We start from the raw sequence: 12,548 nt of genomic DNA on the forward strand, positions 1-12,548 counted from the left end.
CTGTAAAACAAGGGTGTCAAACTCGATTTCATCGACGGCTGCATTAGAGTTGTGTTTGACCTTGGGTGTGTGTGTGTGTGTGTGTGGCCAGAGTGGGTATGGCCAGCTTGATGTCACCCATGTCAGGGGTGCCTGTGGTGGCCCGAACGCTCTTCAAGCAAAAACGGGCTCCCGAGGTCCATTTTCAGCTGCCACGGCCTCCTGCACCCCTCTGCCTGTGAAAATGGAGTCGTGAGTGCTGCCAGGAGTCCCCTTGAGCTCCATTTTCAGCTTCGATGGCCTCCTGCACCCTTCTGCCAGTGAAAATGGAGCTTGGGAGGGCCGTACTGTATGGATGGCCATAGCAAAACCAACATTTCCAGTTGCAGCAAGGCTGCGCTAAAGGAACATGAAAGAGGAGAAGTCTTTGAACGCAAGGATTGCTTCCGCCTCTTGTGGAAAAAACAAACAAACCCCCAACACCATAGTTTGTCCTGATGTCAAACTGGCCCACGGAGTGCATTAGATGACTATTCCGAGGTGCCATTTGAAAAGATCATTATTACTTCCTGCCAAGGAAAGGTCAAGAAAGAAAGAGAGAGTTTTATACCTGCGGAGAAAAAAGCTTTTGTGTCTCCTCCCTTTTCCCCCTGCACTGAGGAACAAGTTGCAATTTAGTGCATCTTAATTTAGAAATATTTCAGGCAGGCTTAGTTAAATAAAGAATAGGCTTCGTTTCCCACAGGCTGGGCTTGGAAAACGGATTCTGGTTGCACATGCTGGAAAGGGGACATCAGCCAGATGTAGAGAGAAAAAAATACTAATGAGAGTTTCTTGCCATTCCTTGCATTTGTCAACAAGGAGACTGTGAGCATTTTTTTAAAAAAACACCGAAGTATTTATAGCCTCACTGTTGAATAAGTATTGATTGCATTTTCTTGTCATTAAGTGTATACAGCCAGTCCGCCTCTGGGCCTCATACATTCCAGGATCCTTCTATGGGATCTAATTACATACCAAAAACATCCAAGAAAATCTGGAAAATTCTTGTCGTATGTGCAGTTTACATGCTAGAAATACATTTTTCCACCTTATTCAGCTAGCCCTATACGCATGTTTTAAATATGCAATGTTTGCTGTGCATGCATTAAACCTAATTTAGTTCTACCCGCCTTTCCCCCTCTTTCTCAATTCTTGCATAGCTTTTCCAGCTTTGAGTAAACTTTACATGCAGTCCTAAACTTTCAGCCATTTGTTTAACGTAGCAGTCCTCAAGCTAACATCACAATTAGCAAATGTCTCACTTAACAACACAAATTTTGGGCTCAAGTTGAGGAATACCTGTACTGACAGATTGGCAGGTAGCATGGCCTCACTGCATCCATGTTGCAACTGCATCTCTTGGGTAATTTGTAGGATTATGTCCATGAAGGGTTTTTATAAAACACCACAAATGTAGGAATCTTGTTGGTATCCTGAACATTTTTGTTCGTCACTTGGTTCAATTAAGTAGATCGCATGATCCAGAAGCTGCCTGATTTGTCTGTGTTCATTAAGTCCCATAAACCCAAATGTTCTGATGTGGAGACCATACATAAAAATTAATGTTAAAAATTCCTTTGGCAAAACTGGATTTGATCAGAACAAACATACCATTGTTTGTATGAATTCTGTTCCTCTATGACATTGAGACCGGTGGCTCAAAAAAATTGCCCAACAAAGCTATGACTTCTACAAACAGTTGCAAAAAAATACATTGTGTTATCTTTTAATAAAATCAGATCCTGAGTGATATAAAGGCAGACCTGCAATTGGTTGCAAATCATTTAATCAACCTTTCCCCCACAATTCTCAGCACACATTATAGGGAGGAAATATATATTGCATTTTATTTTCCCACAGTTGAGACTTAATGTGATTTCACTGTCCAGTTTATTCATTGCAATTGTTTTCTCTGCACAACTACAGTAGATGGCTACTCTTGCTATTATTGATCTACTCGGAGTTCAAACCCCAGGGTATCTTATCTTAGAAGCCCTAAGGAAGGGAAGAGGAATTGCAGCTGATTATCTAAAAATTGGGTAAGATTGGTTACTATATTTAAACGGCCTATTGCAAAGGGAAATGTGCAATTGGAAGCAAAATCCAAGCATTACATAATTACTTTGTATTTTTATCCTGCCTTTAATTTTATTTTTATAAAGAACTCACTGCTTAACTGAGGGTTGGCTGCTGGAGACGTGTTCGCCTTTCTAGCTTTGAATTGTCCCCTTTTAATGCTGTGGAGATGCTATTTATCTCTGTGCCTAACCTAAGAAGGATATAAGCCAACACTCAGATAAAGTTATCCCTCTAGTACTGCTATTTGTATACAGGGAGATATATAGTAAGTTTTAGTCGTGATTTGCAATGGGCCTCTTTTTTTAATGGGGATTTTTTTTTTTTTGTAACTCAAATCTACTCACCACCATCACCTCTCCTCATTCAACAGCTTGAGTTATGTTCTGTACATTTCAACATTTTTCTTTTTTTAAAAAAAGTTTGGTTTTGTTTATCTCTGGTGAGATTGGTCTATCTCTCAAGGCAGGTGTCATGCCCTTGTTGGAATCTGATTCGGAGGGGGAGGCCAAGCAGCTGACAAGAGTGGGAGTGTGACTCTGATGGCTGTGGAAGAAACTGGGGAAGGGCACAGTCCAGCTGGGCATTCAGAGAAAGACCCAGGCCCACCCCCTCTTCATCCTAGGGCACACAGGGAGGAATGGGGATGGGAGCAACGTGAGTTACGGGGGAGAAAAGGGCCCTGATTCCCTTCATTAGCTGCAGCTGGGAACACTGTTTAAAAAGGGCATTTGCGCACAGCACCTTGCTGGAAGCAAAGCGTGCATTATCTTTGTTTGTCAAGGCTTATCTGGGTTCTGGTGCCCTCCCAACTTGTGTTTTGTTATTTTTTTGAAGTCTGCAATTCCTTATCCTGCCCTGTCCTCTTAATTGCTGCAGCATGGTTTGTGTTGGTTTTTTATTTCTAATTTATATGTACTTGGCTTTGGGTCTAGGGGGCACCTTATTTTCCACAGGCCCTTGCTTTTCCTTTTGGGCCACCCCCGCCCTCCCGCCCCCCCCCCCCCATTTTGACTGAATTTCTTCCCTTTAAAAACTGCTCTTGGGAGAGTTTTTTCTCCAGTCAAAGATAACTGGACATTGGGGGCCAAGTTGGAGGTATTAAAGGGACTTTACCTACTTTTGAGACTTCGTTGCTTTTGTGCCACGCCCCGGGTCATCACAGGTTATACCCCAATCATATTGACTATACAACATCTGAATTTATGATGCTTTAGGAAGAAATTGCATTAAAGGCCCAAATTTTGTTAGATGGTGTATTGCAAGGAAGAAAAACGCTTTAAAAAATGTCATTCCACTGAAGCAGCTCTCTGTGGTTCCCACACAAAATAATCATGTCCCTTCTCCAACCTCCCACTGAGTCTTAAAAGAGGCAATAAGAAAGCTTTATTTAAAGAACTCCCAAGGCAACAGTGAAACATTTCTTTATTTCAGAATTATATATATTTAAAAAACCCCGATGATCTTCAAAAGAAAGAAACAATAAGGTTCTACTGCACTGCTCAAATTGTGGATCAAATGAATGTTGTCATCCCAGGTATTTGGTTCAAAAGACACTTATAACTTTCCCTTTTTTTACACACACACACAAATCACAGTAAAGTATAATCATTTTGCATGCAAGACATTCCCTTCTATATTCAAGTTTCTTCATTTCTTTTGTTAAGGCACAGCAATTAAAAAAATACTATTGCAGATTAGAAAAATATTTCAGGAAAAAAAATCAAAGGCGGAAAAAAGGCAGCTGAACAAGGAAAGAAAGTGTGGGAGAATAACACACTTAATATTCAGTTTTCATACATTGTAATTGAATTGATAGCTAGATTGTAAACATTAAAATATACCATTTTCTTCCATGGGGAGAAAATACGGGGTGTACCACTTTATCCTCCGAAAGCTGATTAATGTGGTTAAGAAATTTTCAGGTACATGATCCATGCTCCAAAGGTATGTTTTTTTCCCCAAAAGGCAACAGAACTTTCTTTGGTTTTCTATTTTAAAATATTTCCATCCAAGAAGCTTTTTCAGTTATAACTCGGTTCAGTTTAGAACTGAGTTAGTTCTAAATGTTAATTCTCTGGTTCTAAATGTTAGAACTGAAGGTGCTTCTTGGATGGAAAGCAAAACATTTTCAAAGAAAAAAAAACCACAAGAAATCCAGTTGCCTTTTGGAAAAAGCACCTTTGAGAGAACCCTGACCTGGATGATTGAGAACCTTCACAGACTAGCCATGGTTGAAAACATAAGGTCACAGTTGCGCTTCCATTCCAAACTAGCATTCCCCAAGTCTATTTTAATCATATAGAAATAGAAGAGTGTCAATCATGATTGGCCATTTTATCACTCCAAGCCGAAAAAACACCGATCACGATGAGTAAGCTTGCTTCCAATCATGGTTGCCAATTGTGGCTTGAAAGTTAAGAGCATGAATCTATTGTCAAAGTTCCTTCCTCCCAAATTATTGCTGATCTGAATCAGAGTGGTTGGATGAGTCAACCATCCTTTGATTCTATCTTCTAATCATTATGGCTTTCATTTTAACACAGTCTGACAAATGGCAAAACCAAACTTGCCTTGTAAGCAGGGAACGCAAGGCCGTTCAATTTTCTCAATACGTACAGGGAGTCCTCAATTTACAACTTGTTTAGTGACCGTCCAACGTTACAACGGCACAGAAAAAGATGGCTTATGGTTGCTTTTACACTTGGGACCATTGCATCTCCGAGCCATCACAAGATCAAAATTCGGACACTTGGCAACTGGCATGTATTTATGCTGGTTGCAACGTCCGGGGTCATGTGATCACTTTTTGCAACCTTCTAATAAGCAAAGTCAATGGAGAATCCATTTAACAACCATGTTAAAATGGCAGTGATCCCTTAATAGTGGGGGGGGAAAAGGCCATAAACTGGGACAAAACTCACTGAACCATCTTGCTTAGCAAAGGAAATGGCTCAATTGCGGTCATAAGTCAAGGACTAGCTGTAAGGAACATTCATTGCACTTCTAGGGTGGACACGCCTGCTCTCTGGACAGAGGCCTTCTGAGATAATCCCACAATTATATTTTAGGTATAGGTGTAGAAGCCACTGCTATACTCTCTATAGCGCATTCGTCAGAGCCTCTCCGGATCCGGAAATAACCATCTTCACCCCAAGAGGTTCCCCAACTGTTCTTCACGATCCAGAACGGCTCGCCAGAATGGGGATCGCTGCCGTACCCCACGAGCAAAACGGCATGATTGGTCAGCTCAAAAGGGTTAAAAGGATCCATCAGACCTGTGTGGTGGTAGATTCCTCCCGAGTAGTGCATGAAGTCATTATAGACTTCGAAAGCCACAGCCATCGGTCCATGCTTAATGAGCTCCAGTTTCATCAAGGCTTCGTTGCAGCCCCCGTAAAACCCACCCACGTAGTAATAGTTGGAGGTGTAGTAGTGGTAACAGTCACTCCTAAGAGTGCAGGGGGAATCCATGCCTTTGTAAGGAAAGCAGGCCTCCTCAACGATGCCAAAATCCTGCAGGTATTTTCCAGCGATGAGGTAAGGAAATCCACCATCACAACCTAAAAAAAGGGAAGAAATCATAAATAATAATAATTCCTGGAAAGTTAAATTCCTGCAAGCATCTTTCAGAATGAAAACTTGAATCAACAGGGATATAAGAATGTGTAAGGTCATCACTCTCTAGTTTTTGTCTTTCCATTCCTGTCCTCGGGTGTTTTCAGGTGAACTTCGGTTATTCTTAAATTGATGAAAAGAAGGACTAGGGGTGACATGATAGCAGTGTTCCAGTATCTCAGGGGCTGCCACAAAGAAGAGGGAGTCAAGCTATTTTCCAAAGCACCTGAGGGCAGGACAAGAAGCAATGGGTGGAAACTAATCAAGGAGGGAAGCAACTTAGTGGAACAACTTGCCTCCAGAAGTTGTGGATGCTCCAACACTGAACATTTTTAAGAAGACTCTGGACAACCATTTGACTGAAATGGTGTAGGGTTTCCTGCCTGAGCAGGAGGATGGACTAGAAGATCTCCAAGGTCCCTTCCAACTATTCTATTCTATTCTATTCTATTCTATTCTATTCTTTCATTCAATTCTTCTATTCTACTTTAGTACCTGCTGACTAAGGAGTCAGAGTTGATAGTGGGAAAGATGTTTGAAAACCAGCAGGGTGTTTTTTCAAAAGGCAAATGGACTTCTCTTGGGTTTTTCCTTAAAAACCTTTTGCATCTCATCCACAAAGAAGCTTCTTGGACGAGAAGCAAAATGTCTTCAAAGAATAATAAGAAAGTCCAGTTGCCTCTTGAAAAAGCACCTTTGGGACAACTATGACCTGGATGACTAACAATCTCCACAGACAACTCTCATCCACGAAGATTCATCGGATCTTCAGAACTGAAGAAGCTTCATGGATGAGACCTGAAATGTTTTCAAGGGGAAAAATATCAAGAAAAGTCCACTTGGCTTTTGGGACAACCATGGCCTGGATGATGGAGAATCTAAATAGACATTTATATTATCCATGACTGAACATCAGCCCATGGTTCATAATCAAGTAGGACGAGGAACACAGCTCCTGCTGATGAGTTTAAAAAGATCTCACCCCATACCATCTATCTTCTTGATTTTAATCTATATAGATATAAAAGTGAAATACCACTCACGCATCATCACAAAATCTCCAGAACCGTAAAGCCTACAAACTTGAAATTTGGCACGTATGTTCCTCTTGGCTTCTAGGTGCTCACTAAGAAAGGATTTTTCAAAATGACCATCAGAGCATTAATATTTCCTATATTATTATTATTAACACGCTCTGATGCTAAGGAGTTCTACTCCCCCTCCCCACCTGAAAAGAAATCTGTTCCAAATGCAAAACACAAGCAGAGGAGAGGAGTTTCGTTTCAGTTTTAGTTTCACAGCACCAAACAGTTTTAGTACAGAACAACTGAGTTAAGCCACGCCCAGGCTCCTTGCTGTCTCCTTGCTCACACAGCAAATGCTGTTTGAGTTTCTAAACAGCCCTCAACTCTCTCACACACTGACAGGATGCTACCCAGATGAATACCGATGGATGCTGGTAGGCAGAGGCAGAATTTCCCCCCCTTATTTTCCTCCCCAAAAAACTAAGCCCGACTACATAGTTTCATAGCAAAGGGCGGGAATTGAGCTAGTTTTTTAATGTCACTCTTCTGAATTTTAATTTAATCTTTTTTTTTAACCATTTCTAGGCCTTCCAGGTTGGCTTTATTGGTGAGATGGGCAGCATAGAAATCGAATCAGTAAATGAATAAAATCCAAGAGACAGACATGGCTGCTTTAATGAGTTGCAGGCAGGTGCTCACTTCTACCTCTAGATCACGGGAGTCAAATGCGTAGTGTCACACTGTCTTCACATGATGTTTTGTAATGCTTTCCCCATTCCCCATGGGGTAAGCGTGGCCTGCGCGTGATGCATCTGGCCCGCAGGCCACCAGTTTGACACCTGTGATCTAGGCGTTTTGAAGCTTGTCTTCCAACCTCAATCCAAAATGGCTCTAATACCTACCTCCATCACAGTGGTCAACCTGTTAAGTAGTTCTACGTACCAGTTGTTCTTGCATGCTAGAAGGTTTACTGCCTCTATACTTGTACCAACATGATGGGCAGGCATTGGCCTCCCTATCCTTATCTACTGCTTACCTTCAGTCGATGGTCCATTCAAAATGTTCCCCAAGGTTGGGTTTTTGTTTTTTTTGTTTCCCCAAAAAATCCAGATGCCACCCACCCTACTTTACCTTGGGAGTATTCACTGCAGGAAACAACTTGCTGAGGGCTCAGGGTTGGAGTCTGGGAATTGTTGGTGAGGATGCGGATCCTGGCTTCCAGCATGCCCATCGAGGCAAATGCATAGCAGCTGCCGCAGGAGGCTGTGGAGAAGAATGCAGGAATAAGGTCAGCCAACCACCGAGCTCCTTTGAAACCAGAGACTCCTTAGCTCTGAGTTGGGGGAGAGGGGGAGAGAGGGAGAAGGAAAGAGAGGGAGAGAAAGAGAGAGGGAGGGAGGGGGAGAGAGGGAGAGAAAGGGAGGGAGAGACAGAAAGAGAGCGAAAGAGAAGGAGAGAAAGAGAGAAGGAGGGAGGGAGAAACAGAGAGGGAGAGAAAGAGAAGGAGGGAGAGGGGGAAAGAGGGGAGGAGGAGAGGGGGGAGAGAGAGGGAGGGAAAGACAGAAAGAGAAAGAAAGAGAAGGAGGGAGACGGAGAGAGAGGGGGAGGAGGAGACAAAGAGACAGAGGGAGGGACAGACAGACAGGGATGGAGGGAGAGGGAGAGAAAGAGAGAGGGAGGGAGGGGGGAAGAGGAAGAGCAGGAAAAACCTTCTAATTCAGGGGTGGGCAAACTACGGCCCGAGGGCCACATCCGGCCCGTTGGTCTTTTGAATCCGGCCCGCCGAAGATTGGTACAGAATTAAGGTTTGATGTGAATGATTGCATTCATTTGATTTTGACTTGTAATGACAGGCATTTTGACACCAGGTGGCAGCCCGTCTGTCAAATTTTAAAAGTCAATGAGGTCCCCGAGCCAAAAAGTTTTTCCACCCCTGTTCTAAGTCTTTTTAATCGAACGAAATGACAATTTCCTCTATTTTATTTATTTATATCCCCCCTTTTTAAGTAAACAATTCAAGTCAGAGAATGTATGTAATATTCCTTCTTCCTCCTATTCCCCCCCCCACAAAAACAACAATCACCTTGAGAGATGAGTTGGACTAAGAGAGAATAAAGAGAATATCACCCAGTTGGCTTTCATGCCTAAAACAGGATGAGACTTCACAGTCTCTTGAGGATTGGCCCAGGGGTGGGATTCTACCAGTTTGCACCTATTCGCTAGAACCGGCTGTTAACATTCTAAGCAGTTTGGAGAACTGGTTGTTAGAAGAAATCACAGGGCTAATCCTGTAAGGAAGGCAGGAAGGAAACATTCTGGTGTTGCTTACAGAAACTGCCTCTCCGTTAGCCCTTATTACGTTCTTGGCAGGACTAGACTTCCTGTCTCTGGAACTTCTCTGGAGTTTTTTCCCCCTTCTTTGCTGGTACTTTGCTTGTGTGGAGTGACCATTCAAACTTACAATGGCACTGAAAAAAGTGACTTATGATCGTTTTTCACACTTACGACTGTTGCAGCATCCCCACAGTCATGAGTGGCCAGGCGAGGAGATGCGTGCCTCGATGTGAGTGATGTTGAGTTGGCCACGCCCAGTCAATAACATGACCACCAAGCCACGCCCACCAACTAAGCCACGCCCACAGAACCGGTTGTTAAAAAATTCAAATCCCACCCCTGGATTGGCCCAAACAAGTTACCCTGTTTTCATGCCAGAGTAGTAGTATTAAAACTCCCGGTCTCCTAGTTTCTTGCCTGGTGCCTTAACCATTTGTCCAAACCTGCTCTACAGGTCTCTTACACTCTGAACGGATACGTGGGCACTAGATTTTTTTCTGCAATAAACAAAGTAAAATACACTTAACTGCGCTAAGAGGCCTGCCTAACACCCCATCCTTTTTAGGAGTCCTGAAATGCTGCTGTTGCTGCTATCAGCTGCTTAGCAACACAAGGAAAGGCAAAATACGTTTATTCAGCCTCTTCTGCTTCGCCACTGGAATTTCTGGTAATTGAGTCAGAGTTTTTGAAACCTGACAAAATGTTGTGGTGGAACAATGCCGTTTCCTGCTGGCCTAAAGGCAGCTAAATTGTGCTTTTCTCTCACCAAAGACTTATTCCAGGTACCTTAACAAAAGGAAGGACACCACGGACTGAGGGGGATATTTAGAAGCCAAATTGCCCCTTGAGGGAAAAAAAGGTGTGAACAACCAGGAGGAAAACACATTTTCCCTACTCAAAAAAATGACATGCCACTTTTGTTGTTAGTTGCGAAGTCGTGTCTGACCCATCGCGACCCCATGGACAACGTTCCTCCAGGCCTTCCTGTCCTCGACCATCTTCTGGAGTCATGCCGACTGCTTCAGTGACTCCATCCAGCCCTCTCATTCTCTGCCGTTCCCAGCATTAGGCTCTTCTTCAGTGAGTCATGAGGTGGCCAAAGTCTTTTGAGTTTCAAGTTCAGGATCTGGCCTTCTAAAGAGCAAGTCAGGGTGGATCTCCTCTAGGACTGATCGGTTGGATTGCCTTGAAGTCCAAGGGAATCGCAGGAGTCTTCTCCAGCACCAGAGTTCAAAGGCCTCCATTCTTTGGCGCTCAGCCTTCTTTACGGTCCTACTTTCACAGCCATACATTGCCACTGGGAAAAACATAGCCTTGACTATACGCACTTTTGTTGGCAGGGTGATGTCTCTGCTTTTTAGTATGCTGTCTAGCTTTTCCATAGCTTTCCTCCCCAGGAGCAAGCGTCTTTTAATTTCTTGGCTGCAGTCCCCATTTGCGGTGATCTTGAAGCCCAGGAAAATAAAATCTTTCACTACCTTCATTTCTTCCCCCATTTATTTGCCAGGAATTGAGAGGGCCGGATGCCATGATCCTGCCACTAAAATTATTTATAATATGGTCCTACTATGTCTAGGTATATGATAAAGGACAAATGAAAAGTATAAGAGAGGGGAGAAGAAATTGGGATGTGGCAATCTGATTCCTGGGTCAGAACAAAATCACTAATATTATCTCCAGTCTACCGCATACTTCCAACACAGTAAATATGCTATTTAGAGCTGAATTGTCTCTGCCACTTACAGACTAACATTGCCAGAAATGAACATATAAGCTCCCCCGCTTTTTTTTTACTGTTATTCACAGTGTTTTTCATGAGGCTGATAATTATCCCAAACACACAACTGCACAGGCACACAAACCAAACCACGGAACTCCATGATATTTTTTTGTGTGTGTGGTAAAAGCGTTGCAACACAGTTAAGTCTAACAGGGCTGAAGAAAATTGAACTCACCTTGGTTTCGTACTGGACTGACGTAATTAACACCATTCACATTTCTCCAGTCCCAGGATTTTGGTAGATTGGAAGCTTCTTTGAGTATTTCCGAAGTGGGGGCCGCAGGTTTGGGTCTACAAGAAATGAAAGGAATGTGGGCATTAAAAAGTAAAGGTTTCTGTTCTGACCAAGGCTTATTGAGACACTAACAAAAACACATGTTAGTCCCAAAACCCTTTTTTTTTCTTTATTTCAATGGCTGTGAATTTTAGTCATTCACAGCCCGTAATGAGTCACAAACAGTTTGTAATAGTTCCATGGAAGTCTGCTAAAGTCTTTCAGGATAAGTCTGATAAGCACCCACCTTTATCTTCCTTGAAATGCTGCCAACAACTAAATTTCCAATTAGTTATACAAGGCCAACTGGAGCACAAATTCAACACAGAGCTTCAGGTTTCAAACCGATCAGTACAAAGTTGCTTCCTGCAAAGGCTCATGTCCCTTTGCTCCTCCTTTATTTCTTATGGGAGGGCCAATCACCTCCAAGGCCAATAAGGCCAATCACCTTACTCCCAAGTTGTCCCTTTTGTCTTAGCTGCTCTTGCCTTCTGGCAGCTCTGCACATGTGCGCACTGAGAACAGGCTCCCCTTGTTCCTCTGCCTTGCTACTGTCAGATTCCGGAGGCTCCGGAGTCAGCACATCATTCCCCAATGGCCCTGGCCCCATCTCTGTATTGGACGCAGAGTCCTGGACTGGCCCAAGTTCCTCCTCACTGTCTGCTTCTGCTGCTTTCTCCGCAGATTGCCGGTGGACCACAACAGTTTCCTCTGTCCAATCAGGTCTGACACTAGGGGGCAGTGTTCATCCCCATCTCCCCATCCCCTAGGCCAGCATTGTCCAAAGATAGTTTGGTGGTTATGTGGTCGGCAAGTCTATACGCCGAAGTGTAGAGTACTGTTATCTTCCCACCACAGTGGTACCTGTTTATCTGCTCACATGTGCATGCTTTTGAACTGCAGGAGCCAAAGCAGGAATGGGAGCTCACTCCATTGCACAGCGCTCAGGTCTCAAACCCAAGCTGTCAGATTGACAAGCTCAGTATCTTTTAACTGCTGAGCCATCGCGCCCCCTAAAAATCTATAAATACTTGTCTCAATTCAAAGCATCAAGAAAATAAAACAACACATAGTCATACTAAGAGCTGTGGTGGTGCAGAGGCTAAAATACAGGCTAACTCTGCCCACAGTCAGCAGTTTGATCTTAACCAGCTCAAGGTTGACTCAGACTTCCACCCTTCAGAGGTCGGTAAAATGAGGACCCAGATTGTTGGGGGGCGATAGGCTGACTCTGTAAACTACTTAGAGAGGACTGTAAAGCACTGTGAAATGGTATATAAGTCTAAGTGCTATTGTTACGTGAAAATAGTACCATCACCCCACTAGTTCAATCATTTTTAATTTTTTCCCTCAACCTTTTGCTTTCTCAGCATCTTTATCCTTTAAATGTTCCAATACTAAAACAAAACAAGTCGGAAAT

General features: G+C 43.2%; 1 protein-coding gene across 1 annotated transcript in view; it reads right to left on the reverse strand.

Annotated features, from left to right (window-relative positions):
- Nucleotides 1–3,505: 3,505 nt before the first annotated feature.
- Nucleotides 3,506–12,548, reverse strand: part of CTSC (cathepsin C) — a 35,484-nt gene continuing 26,441 nt past the window's right edge. The window contains exons 5-7 of the mRNA XM_026706816.2: nucleotides 11,030–11,145; nucleotides 7,872–8,003; nucleotides 3,506–5,660 (exon numbers count right to left, since the gene is read on the reverse strand). Of these exons, the coding sequence (XP_026562601.2) occupies nucleotides 5,158–5,660; nucleotides 7,872–8,003; nucleotides 11,030–11,145 (751 nt within the window). The 3' untranslated portion in view covers nucleotides 3,506–5,157. The remainder of the gene's footprint in view (nucleotides 5,661–7,871; nucleotides 8,004–11,029; nucleotides 11,146–12,548) is intronic.

This window comes from Pseudonaja textilis, chromosome 7 (genome assembly GCF_049901715.1).
Source record: "Pseudonaja textilis isolate UNSWEBS1 chromosome 7, rPseTex1.2, whole genome shotgun sequence".
In the NCBI taxonomy this organism is placed as follows: domain Eukaryota; kingdom Metazoa; phylum Chordata; class Lepidosauria; order Squamata; family Elapidae; genus Pseudonaja; species Pseudonaja textilis.